General features: G+C 57.4%; 1 protein-coding gene across 1 annotated transcript; it reads right to left on the bottom strand.

Annotated features, from left to right (window-relative positions):
- Positions 1-2,648: 2,648 nt before the first annotated feature.
- Positions 2,649-8,945, bottom strand: NDUFA4L2 (NDUFA4 mitochondrial complex associated like 2). The gene is made up of 4 exons (XM_054294196.1): positions 8,874-8,945; positions 5,123-5,211; positions 3,851-3,911; positions 2,649-2,717 (listed from the first exon to the last, which is right to left on the bottom strand). Exons 1-4 carry the CDS (start codon positions 8,928-8,930, stop codon positions 2,661-2,663), a joined length of 264 nt encoding a protein of 87 aa, XP_054150171.1. The 5' UTR covers positions 8,931-8,945; the 3' UTR covers positions 2,649-2,660.
- Positions 8,946-11,667: the final 2,722 nt, after the last annotated feature.

Genomic DNA, 11,667 nt, shown 5'->3' with positions numbered 1-11,667 from the left:
GTTGGGGAGGGGTCCCTCAGGCTCTCGTGCCTCAGTTTCCTCATGCTGGTGCTGCCCCCGTGGGCTCTGAGGGCAGGGGGATGTTGGGGAGGGGTCCATAGAACCCCTCAGCGAGGCTCTGGTGCCTCAGTTTCCCCATCCTGAGGGCAGGGGGTGATGCTGAGCCTTGGAACATTTGGGGTACAGTGGGGGGACAGCCTGGGATCCCTCCCTTCCCCTTTTCCTGTTGTCCAACTGGGTTCTGTCCCCTGTCCCGGCTGTCTGGGCTCTGTCACGGGCTATGTCCCCTGTCCCGGCTCTGTCCCGTGTCCCGGTTCTGTCCCGTGTCCCAGGCTCTGTCCCGGCTCTGTCCCGTGTCTGTCCCGTGTTCCGGGCTCTGTCCCGTGTCACGTCCCCCAGAGGGTCCCGCCCGTCCCTCCCCATGTCTGTCCCATGTCCCGGGCTCTATCCCGGTTCTGTCCCGTGTCCCGGGCTCTATCCCGTGTCTGTCCCATATCCCGTGTCTGTCCCGTGTCCCGGGCTCTGTCCCGGTTCTGTCCGGGCTTTGTCCCGTGTCCTGGTCTCTGTCCCGTGTCTGTCCCGTGTCCCGGGCTCTATCCCGGCTCTGTCCCGTGTCTCGGGCTCTGTCCCGTGTCTGTCCCGTGTCTGTCCCGTGTCCTGGTCTCTGTCCCGTGTCTGTCCCGTGTCCCGGGCTCTATCCCGGCTCTGTCCCGTGTCCCGGGCTCTGTCCCGTGTCTGTCCCGTGTCCCGGGCTCTGTCCCGTGTCACGCCCCCCCGCGGGTCCCGCCCGTCCCCCCCGTGTCTCTCTGACCCCCCTCCCCTCCCATCCCTTTCCCTCCCCAGAGGGGCCGCGAGGGGACCCCGGGCCGTGGGAGCGGAACCGGCCCCGGGGGCTCGGGGGCTTTGCGGGGTTTGTGCTGCTGCCAGGGCTGTGAGCGTCCCCCGGGGGGGTCACACAAACACCCCCGTGCTCAGGCTCTGGGAAAACAGAAAACATCCGGAGATGTCCCCCCAAGGCTCTGGGAAAACCTAAAAGATCCAGTTTGCTGCCTCCAAGTTCTGGGAAACCATAAAAGATTCAGTTAGCTGCTCCTAGGAACTGGGAAACCCTAAAGGATCCAGTTTGCTGCTCCCAGGTTCTGGGAAACCTCAAAGGAGCCAGTGCTATCCCCTCTCAGTTCTGGGAAACCATAAAAGATTCAATTTGCTGCTCCTAGGAACTGGGAAACCCTAAAGGATCCAGTTCGCTGCCCCTTCCCACCCCAGGCTCTGGAAAATCATAAAGGATTCAGTTTGCTTCCCACCCAGGTTTTGGGAAACCCCGAAGGATCCAAAGCTGTCCCCAAGTTCTGGGAAACCATAAAGGATCCAATTTGCTGCTCCCAGGCTCCCCCAGGCCCCGTGATTCCATGAAGGATCCCATTTTCTGCTTCCCCCCCTCTGGAAAACCCTAAATGATCCAATTTGCTGACCCGAAGCTCTGGAAAACCTCAAAGGATCCAGTTTGCTGCTCCCAGGTTCTGGGAAACGCCCAAGGAGCCAGTGCTATCCCCTCTCAGTTCTGGGAAACCATAAAAGATCCAGTTTGCTGCTCCAAGGAACTGGGAAACCCTAAAAGATCCAGTTTGCTGTCCCCAAACTCTGGGAAACCATAAAGGAACCAGTTCTGTCCCCCCAGGTTCTGGGAAACCCTAAAGGATCCAGTGCTGTCCCCGCTTCAAGATTTTGGGGGAAACCCTAAATGATGCAGTTTGCTGCTCTCAGGCTTTGGGAAACCCCGAAGGATCCAGTGCTGTCCCTAAGTTCTGGGAAACCCTAAAGGATCCAGTGCTGTCCCTAAGTTCTGGGAAACCCTAAAGGATTCAGGTTGCTGCCCCCAAAGTCCGGGAAACCCTAAAGGATCCAATTTGCTGCTCCCTTCCAGGTTTTGGGAAACCCTAAAGGACCCAGTTTGCTGTCCCTTCCCAGGCTCTGAGAAACCCCAAAGGATCCAATTTGCTGCCCCCAAACTCTGGGAAACCATAAAGGATCCGGTGATGTCCCCCCATCCACCCCAGGCTCTGGAAAACCATAAAAAATCAAGTCTGCTGCCCCTAACTTCCATAAAGGATCCAGTGCTGTCCCCCCAAGTTTTGGGAAACCCTGAAGGATCCAGTTTGGTGCCCCTGGGCTCTGGGAAACCATAAAGGATTCCGTTTACTGCCCCCACTTTGGGAAACCCCAAAGGATCCGGTTTGCTGCTCCTAGATTCTGGGAAAACGCAAAGGACCCCGTGCTCTCCCACCTCAGGTCCTGCAAAACCATAAAAGATCCAGTTTGCTGCCCCCAAACTCTGGGAACCCTAAAGGATCCAATTTGCTGCTCCCAGGATTTGGGAAACCCCAAAGGACCCCCCCTTTGCTGCCCCCCACCCCACAATTCATCCCCGTGCTCGGTTCAGTGCAGGAGCTGAGGGTGAGGGGGCACCCCCAGGGCTGGGCTTTATTGCGGGTGGGGGACAGGACCTCGGGGTTTGGGGGGACTGAGGAAGCTTTGGGGGGCTCTGGGGGGTTTTGGGAGCTTGGGGGGGCTTTGGGGATTTTGGGGGGGGGGGGTTTTGGGGGCCTTTTGTGGGGTCTTTGTGGGGCTCCTCCTGCAGCCCAGCCGGTCCCAGCGCTGCCTCAGAAGCTCGGCCGCTCCTTCTTGAGGTTCTTGTAGTCGGTGGAAACTGCCAGAAACTGCGGGAGAGAGGGGGTCAGGGGGGTCACTGCAGCACCCCAGTGTCACACGGACCCCCCAGAGTCTCTGCAGCCTGGCCTTGGTGTCACCCAGTGCCCCCTCCCCAAATTCGAGCACAAACATGAGGAAAACTCCCATGTTTTACCTTAAAAGTGCCCTAAAAGTGGCTGAATCCCCCTCACCCCACACACTGCCAACCTCCTGGGAAACCCTAAAGTGTCCCCCCGGTGTCACTGCAGCCTGTACAGGTGTCACTCAGTGCCCCCTCCCCAAATTTGAGTATTTGGGGGGGGGGGGAGGTCTCTGCTCCAGGGATGATCCATCCCCCTTTCCCTTTCCTGAAGAAAACTCAGTGTTTTACCCTAAAAGTGCCCTAAAAATTGCTCCCTTACCCCAAAATGGCCTCTGGGAAACCCTGAAGTGTCCCCCCAGTGTCACTGCAGCCTTGGGGTCTTGGTGGCCTTGGTGCCCCTTCCCCAAATCTGAGCACAAACATTTTGGGGTCTCTGCTTCAGGGCTGATTTCCCTTTCCTAAATATTTTACCCTAAATGTGCCCTAAAAGTGGCTAAATCCCCCTCAAAATTGCATCTGGGAAACCCTAAAGTGTCCCCACGGTGTCACTGCAGCCTTGGTGGCCTTGGTGCCCCCTCCCCAAATCTGAGCACAAACATTTTGGGGGTCTCTGCTCCAGGACTGATCCCCCTTTCCCTTTCCTGAATATTTTACCCTAAAAGTGGCTCCTTCCCCCACATTGCCACCTGGGAAACCCTAAAATGTCCCCATAGCGTCACTGCAGTCCCCCCAGTGTTATCCAGTGCCCCCTCCCCAAATTTAAGCACAAATATTTGGGGCGTTCTACCCCAGGGCTGTTCCCCCTTTCCCTTTCCTGAAGAAAACACAGTTTTACCCTAAAAGTAAATGCCCTAAAAATGGCTCCCTCCCCCAAAATTGCCTCTGGAAAACCCTGAAGTGTCCCCTCAGTGTCACTGCAGCCTGGCCTTGGTGTCACTCAATGCCCCCTCCCCAAATTTCAGCACAAGCATGAGGAAAACTCAGTGTTTTACCCTAAAAATGCCCTAAAAATTCCTCCCCCCCAACACTCCCAGCCCTCCCAGTCCACCCAGTGCTCACTTTGTACTGGTCTGTGGGGCTCAGCTTGTTCCAGGGCTCCGGATTGTTCTTCCTGTCCCAGCTGCGAGGGGGTGACACGGGGGGGACATCAACACCTGGATGGATTGGGGGGAGAGACCCCCCCAAAACGCCCCCAGCCCCACCAGCACCGCCCCCCACCCCATGGGACCCCCCAAAAGCGCCCCCAGTCCCGTCCCAGTTCTCCTTGGAGCCAAACTGGTCCCGTCCTGTGCTGTCCCTGAGGGGCTGGGGGACCGTGGGAGGGGTCCCTGGGGACAGCAGCTCCTGTTGCCCCCCTTTTCCGTCCTTCCCCCGCCTTTTTTCCATTTCCCACCCCCTTTTTTTCCATCTCTCCATCCCCTTCCTGTTCTGCTGCTGCTGCCAAGAGCAGAATTTTCCATCTGGGAATTTTTTGTGTGTGGATTTCCCACCCTGGAGCTGGGTCTGAGCATGGGCTGAGCCCCACGATGTGCTCTGGGGGTGTGGGGTGACCCCCAGGTGTGCCCCAGATATGCCCAGGGCACCTCAAAGCATACCTGGCATTGGGGCTGGTCAGTGCCAACCTCACAAGGTTCATCCTGGGCACCTCTGGCCCCGCATTTGCCCACTCTGGGGGTGTGGGGTGTGCCCCAGGTGTGCCCAGATGTGCCCCAGGTGTGCCTAGGGCACCTCAAAGTGTACCTGGCATTTGGGCTGTGCAGTTCCAGCCACACTGGGCACCTCTGGCCCCACATTTCCTCACTCCGGTGACCCCCAGGTGTGCCCCAGGTGTGCCCCAGGTGTGCCAAGCTGCACCTGTCATTGGGGCTGTGCAGTGCCAACCTCACCAGGTTCATTCTGGGCAGCTCTGGCCCCACATTTCCCCACTCTGGGAGTGTGGGGTGACCCCCAGGTGTGCCCCAGGTGTGCCCAGCCATACCTGACATTTGGGCTGTGGCAGTGCCAGCCACTGGGCACCTCTGGCCCCCACTCTGGCAGTGTGGGGTGACCCCCAAGTGTGCCCAGGGATGCCCAGGTGTGCCCAGATGTACCCCAGGTGTGCTCAGGGGTGCCCAGGTGACCCCCAGCTGTGCACCAGGTGACCCCCAGGTGTGCCCAGCCACACCTGACATTGGGGCTGTACAGTGCCAGCCTCACCAGGTTCATTCTGGGCACCTCTGGCCCCCACTCTGGCAGTGTGGGGTGACCCCCAAGTGTGCCCAGGTGTGCCCAGGTGTGTCCCAGGTGTTCCCCAAGTGTGCCCAGCTGTGCCCCAGCTGTGCCAACCCATACCTGACATCAGGGCTGTACAATGCCAACCTCACCAGGTACAGCACCGCACTGCCCAGCCCCACGCTGATGAAGCCAATGAGAGGAATGAGCTGCAAAAAAAAGCAGAAAAAAAATGAAAAAAATAAAAAAAAAAAAAAAAAAAAGAGAAAGAGAATTGAAAAATGCCCCAATGAAATGAATATTTATCAGGCAGAGCGAAGGCAGAGCTGACACCCGCGAGATTTACTGGGGAGAGGTGGCCCAGGAGTGCCGAGCTCCAGCTGGAGCTGTCAGCCCGAGTGACGGAATGGAAGCGGCGAGAGGAAAAATCGCCTCGTGTGGAGAGGAATTGGGTAGGAATGAGAAATTGGCTCCCTCAGCCTCGGGCTGCCCAGGGCTGGCTCTGCTGAGGAGATGGGGGAGGAATTCCTGGTGATCCCAGTGAATCCCAGTGCTCCCAGTCAGGGCTGAGCTGCAGTTTGTGGGTCCTTCCTGAAGGATTTGGGGCTGAACCCCCCCATTCCCAGTGCTCCCAGTGCTCCTGGTCAGAGCAAACCCCAGTTTATGGATCTTCCCTAAAGGATTTGGTGCTGAACACCTCATTTCCAGCATTCCCAGTGCTCCCAGTGCTCCCAGTCAGGGCTGAGCTGCAGTTTGTGGGTCCTTCCTGAAGGATTTTGGGCTGGGGATCCCATTTTCAGCATTCCCAGTGCCCCTGGTCAGAGCAAACCTCGGTTTGAGGCTAAAACCCTAAAGGATTTGGTCCTGAACAGCCCATTCCCAGTGCTCCCAGTGCTCCCAGTCAGAGCAAACTCCAGTTTGTGACTCCTCCCTGAAGGATTTGGGGCTGGGGACCCCATTCCCAGTGCTCCCAGTTCTCCTGGTCAGAGCAAACCCCAGTTTATGGTTTTTCCCTGAAGGATTTGGTGTTGGGGACACTATTTCCAGCATTCCCAGTGCTCCCAGTGACTCCAGTCAGGGCTGAGCCTCGGTTTGTGGCTCGTCCCTGGAGGATTTGGGGCTGGGGATCATATTTCCAGCATTCCCAGTGCTCCCAGTGCTCCTGGTCAGAGTGAACTCCTATTTATGGTTCTTCCCTGAAGGATTTGGGGTTGAACACCCCATTTCGAGCATTCCCAGTGCTCCCAGTCAGGACTGAGCCCCAGTTTGTGGCTCCTCCCTAAAGGATTTGGGGCTGGGGGGGATCCGGGGGGGTCTGGGTGCATCTGCCAGTCCCCGTGAGGGATTTGGGGTGCACAAAGAAGATCCCAAATTGACCAGGGTCAGTTTTTGTGGTGCCGTCCGTCTGTCTGTCCGCATCCACCCCACTCGGGCTCCACCGCTGGCACCTGCGCCTTGGCAGTCTCTAATTGTCCTGCCTCTAATTACTGCCAGGCGTTAATTACCCAGACGGCGGCGGCAGCAGATGGCGAGAGAGCCCCGGATCGGCTCCGGGAGCTGCGGCAACTCCCGGTGCCAGGGATGGTGCCAGGGGTGATCCAGGGGTGGTGCCATTGTGCCAGGATGGTGCCAGGGATGGTGCCAGGGGTGGTGCCATTGTGCCAGGATGGTGCCAGGATGGTGAGAGGTGCCCTGTGGCCAGTGCAGGTGTGGTGCCAAGGATGGTGCCAGCATCCAGCATTCCAGCCTGGTTTGGGCACTGCTGGACGGGAACTGGGCCATACTGGGAGCACTGGGAATGCTCGAAATGGGGTCCCCAAGACCGAATCTTATAGGGAGGAACCACAAATCGAGGCTCAGCCCTGAGCAGGGCCATACTGGGAGCACTGGGAGCACTGGGAATGGGGTGTTCAGCCCCAAATCTTTCAGGGAAGAACCATAAACTGGGGTTTGCTCTGACTGAGAACACTGGGAGCACTGGAAATGCTCAAAATGGGGACCCCAGGACCAAATCCTTCACGGAAGAACCATAATTAGGGGTTTGCTCTGACTGGGAGCACTGGGAACGCTGGAAATGGGGGGTTCAGCCTCAAATCCGTTATGGAAGAATCATAAACTGGGTTTGCTCTGACTGGGAGCGCTGGGAATGGGGTCCCCAGCCCCAAATCCTTTAGGAAGGAGCCATAAATTGGGGCTCAGCCCTGACTGGAGTCACTGGGAGCACTGGGAATGGAAATTGGGTTCTCAGCCCCAAATCCTTTGGGGAAGAACCATAAATAGGAGTCCACTCTGACCAGGGGTACTGGGAGCACTGGGAATGCTGGAAATGGAGTGTTCAGCCCCAAATGCTTCAGGGAAAAACCATAAACTGGGTTTGCTCTGACTGGAAGCACTGGGAGCACTGGGAACGCTGGAAATGGGGTGTTGAGCTCCAAATCCTTCAGGAAGGAGCCACAAACCGAGGTTCAGCCCTGACTGGGAGCACTGGGAATACTGGAAATCGGGACCCCAGCCCCAAATCCTCTAGTGAGGAACCCCAAACCGGGAGCTGCCGTTGCCCTCCCGGTGTGATCCCCTTGGGGAAACTGAGGCACGGAGCATTCCGGGGGCATTTTCCGCCATCCGAGGCCGCAGCGGCAGCGGCAGCGCCGCCGTTCCCGGCACTTCGCGGCTCCTCCCCGGGGCCCCGCGCTGGCTCCGCTCTCGTTCCGCTCCCCCCCGCGCTGATTTCGGGGAGGTCAAAACCTCCTCGGATCGGCCGCGATTGAGGGCGGGACACCGGGGACAGGGGGAGAGCGGGGAGAGAGGAGGGGATGGAGGGGATGGAGGGGATGGAGAGGATGGAGAGGAGGGGATGGAGGGGATGGAGGGGATGGAGAGGAGGGGATGGAGGGGATGGAGAGGAGGGGATGGAGGGGATGGAGGGGATGGAGAGGAGGGGATGGAGAGGATGGAGCCGAGGAGAGGAGGGGATGGAGAGGAGGGGATGGAGGGGATGGAGAGGAGGGGATGGAGGGGATGGAGGGGATGGAGAGGAGGGGATGGAGGGGATGGAGCGGGGATGGAGGGGATGGAGGGGATGGAGCGGGGAGAGAGGATTCAGTGCTGCACCCCCCATTTCCAGCGTTCCCAGTGCTCCCAGTGACCCCAGCCAGAGCAAACCTCGGTTTATGGTTCTTCCCTGAAGGGGGGAAGGGATGGAGACGAGGAGCGAGGGGGCACGGGGAGGGGATGGAGAGGGGGAGAGGAGGGGATAGAGTCCATCCCAGTAAAAGGATCAGAAGATCCCAGCGTGTCCCAGTCCATCCCAGTAAAAGGAACAGTGTCCCAGTCCTTCCCAGTAACAGGAATAGAAGCTCCCAGTATAAGGAATAGAAGCTCCCAGTCCATCCCAGTAAAAGGAACAGAAGCTCCCAGTCCATCCCAGTATAAGAAACAGAAGCTCCCAGTCCATCCCAGTAAAAGGAACAGAAGCTCCCAGCGTGTTCCAGAGGGCTGGGGGCTCCCTGGAAGGAGGAAAATGGGGAGGAAGAAGAGGCTGAGGAAGGTCCCAGAGCAGCAGGAATGGGGCTGGGGGGGTCCCTGAGAGGAGGAGGATGAGGATGATGAGGGGGCCCTCGAGGAAGGCTGAGGAGGATGAGGGGTTCCCTGGGAGGAGGATGAGGAGGATGATGATGATGAGGGGGCCCTAGAGGAAGGCTGAGGAGGATGATGATGATGAGGGTTCCCTGGAGGAAGGCTGATGACGATGAGGATGATGAGGGGCCCTGGAGGAGGATGAGGATGAAGATGATGAGGGGCCCTGGAGGAAGGATGAGGACGATGAGGAGGATGAGGACGATGAGGAGGACGAGGAGGAAGGCTGACTCACCCCGGGGTGCCGTTTGATGTGGCGGGAGAAGATCCCCCCGCTCAGGGGACCCTTCATGGCCACGCTGGGATCGCTGCGGCCGCTGCCGAGCTCCGAGCGAGGCTGGGCCGGGCTGGGCAGGACGGGAGGGACGGGAGGGGACACCCAGGGGACAGGGGAGGGACAGGAGGGGACACCCAGGGGACAGGGGAGGGACAGGAGGGGACACCCAGAATGTCACGGTTTGACGGATAAAGTCGTGGCAAGCTTGGTACTGATGCACTTGGAACCCATTCATGCCAGACAAAATGTTAATTATTTTATCATTTACTAGGAACTAATATTTAAATTTCGTTTTAAGCGGGTTTTTTTTAATCTTGACATTTTTATTTTTTTATTGAATAATTAAATTATTTTTTAATCAAATCATTAATTTGATTTAAAATAATTAAATTATTTGAATTAAAAAAACACATTATCCAAATCACTCGTCATCAATACACTTTCAATTAACCTTCCTCTATATTTCCTAATATCAAAAACAATAACCAACCATCATCACTCCATAACCAACCCCAAACATGGAATTAACCCCAGAACTACTCCCCAAAAAACCAAACAAAAATACAAACCATAATCATAAATCATCAACCATCCACCCACCAAATTAAATTTTACGTTTTTGTAGCTTATTTAAAACACGAGACCCCGGGGACAGGGCCGGGAGGGGAGGGAGAGGAAGGCTGGACACCAAATCCAGCTCCCACCGATCCTTCTGGCCTCAATCCCGATGTCTGGGGGGGCTGGGGAGCGACCCCCAGTGTGCCCACCCATGTGAGGGGGACAGGGGAGACCCTCACCCCAAAATCCAGGAATTATGGGGATGGTCTGGGTAGATCACTATAAAATTCAGGGGTCTGTGGGGAATCTAAGGGTCTGGGGAGGACCCTCACCCCAAAATCCAGGAGTTATGGGGAGGGTCTGGGTAGAACTTCACTGCAAAATTTAGGGGTCTGGGGGGATTCTAAGGGTCTAAGTGGGACCCTCATCCCAAAATTCAGGGGTCCAGGGGAACCCAGATATCTGGGAGGGGTCTGGGTGGGACCCTCACCCCAAAATACAAAGGTAGATCTGGGTGGGACAAGGGGGGCCATGAGCAAAAATATTAGAGATCAAGGGAGGTGCCAGGAGCCTGGGGGGGCACCCCGAGGGTCTGGGGGGACCCTCACCCCAAAATCCGGGAGTTATGGGGAGAGTTCTGGGTAGAACTTGACTACAAAATTGAGGGATGCAAGGGGGCACCCAGGGGTGTGAGGGGACCCTCACCCCAAATGGGGCAGGTCTGGGGGTCTGGGTAGATCTTGACTACAAAATTCAGAGATTCAAGGGGGCACCCCAAGGTATGGGGGGACCCTCAACCCAAAATCCAGGAGTAATGGGGAGGGTCTGGGGGTCTCGACAGACTTTCACTCCAAAGGGATCCAAGGGGACGCACAAGGGTCTGGGGGACCCTCACCCCAAAATGGGAGGGTGTAGGGGTCTGGGTAGACCTTGACTACAAAATTTAGGGATCAGGGGGCACCCAAAGGTCTGGGGGGACCCTCACCCCAAAATCCAGGAGTTATGGGGAGGCTTCTGGATAGACCTTCACAAAATTCAGGGATCCAGGGGGCACCTTGAGGGTCTGGAAGGGATCCTCACCCCAAACTGGGAGAGTCTGGGGGTCTGGGTAGACCTTGACTACAAAATTCAGGGGTCTGGGGGGCACCCAGGGGTCTGGGTGGGGACCCTCACCCCAAAATCCAGGAGTTATGGGGAGAGTTCTGGGTAGAACTTGACAACAAAATTTAGGGATCCAGGGGGGTACCCAGGGGTCTGGGGGGACCCTCACCCCAAAATCCAGGATTTTAAGGGAGGAGCTGGGGGTCTGGGTTGATCTTGACTACAAAATTCAGAGATTTAAGGGGGCACCCAAAGGTATGGGGGGACCCTCATCCCAAAATCCAGGAGTTATGGGGAGGGTCTGGGTAGAATTTCACTACAAAATTCAGGGATCCAAAGGTATGGGGGGACCCTCACCCCCAAAATTGAGGAGTTATGGGAAGGGGCTGGGTAGATCTTCACCCCAAAATTCAGCGGTCTGGAAGGAACTCAGGTGTACAGAATGAAGGGACAGAAGGTGGGGCCAGGGGTCTGGGGGGACCCTCACCCCAAATGGGGCAGGTCTGGGGGTCTGGATAGACCTTGACTACAAAATTCATGGATCGGGGGGGCGGGGGGGCGCCCAGGGAGTGTCAGGAATGAGGGGGGTCGGGAATGAGGGGGGGTCGGGAATGAGGGGGGGTCGGGAATAAAGGGGGGTCGGGAATGAGGGGGGTCGGGAATGAGGGGGGTTGGGAATAAAGGGGGGTCGGGAATAAAGGGGGGTCGGGAATGAGGGGGGTCGGGAATAAAGAGGGGTCGGGAATAAAGAGGGGTCGGGAATGAGGGGGGTCGGGAATGAGGGGGGTCGGGAATAAAGGGGGGTCAGGAATGAGGGGGGTCGGGAATGAGGGGAGTCGGGGATGAGGGGGGTCGGGAATGAGGGGGGTTGGGAATAAAGGGAGGTCGGGAATAAAGAGGGGTCGGGAATGAGGGGGGTCGGGAATGAGGTGGGGTCGGGAATGAGGGGGGTCGGGAATAAAGGGGGGTTCGGGAATGAGGGGGGTCGGGAATAAAGGTGGGGTTTTGCTCTGGCAGCCGCAGCACCGCCGGGTTATTTCACAAGCGCTCCGCAAATATTATTCAAGATGAAGGAGAATCACGGCTGCCGCTG

The sequence above is a fragment of the Melozone crissalis genome, unplaced genomic scaffold (genome assembly GCF_028551555.1).
Source record: "Melozone crissalis strain CALT ecotype California unplaced genomic scaffold, PUWL_Pcris_2 ptg000222l_1, whole genome shotgun sequence".
Classification (NCBI taxonomy): domain Eukaryota; kingdom Metazoa; phylum Chordata; class Aves; order Passeriformes; family Passerellidae; genus Melozone; species Melozone crissalis.
Note: the sequence above shows the minus strand (reverse complement) of the source record. Positions and strands in the feature narration are given on the sequence as shown.

Excerpts from the sequence above, each read along its gene's own strand:
- NDUFA4L2 (XM_054294196.1), bottom strand. The coding sequence starts at position 8,930 with ATGAAGGGTCCCCTGAGCGGGGGGATCTTCTCCCGCCACATCAAACGG. Across the intron at positions 3,912-5,122 it reads TTGTACAGCCCTGATGTCAG|CTGGGACAGGAAGAACAATC; the intron begins GTATGGGTTGGC and ends ACCCCCTCGCAG. Across the intron at positions 2,718-3,850 it reads GCCCCACAGACCAGTACAAA|TTTCTGGCAGTTTCCACCGA; the intron begins GTGAGCACTGGG and ends TCTCTCCCGCAG.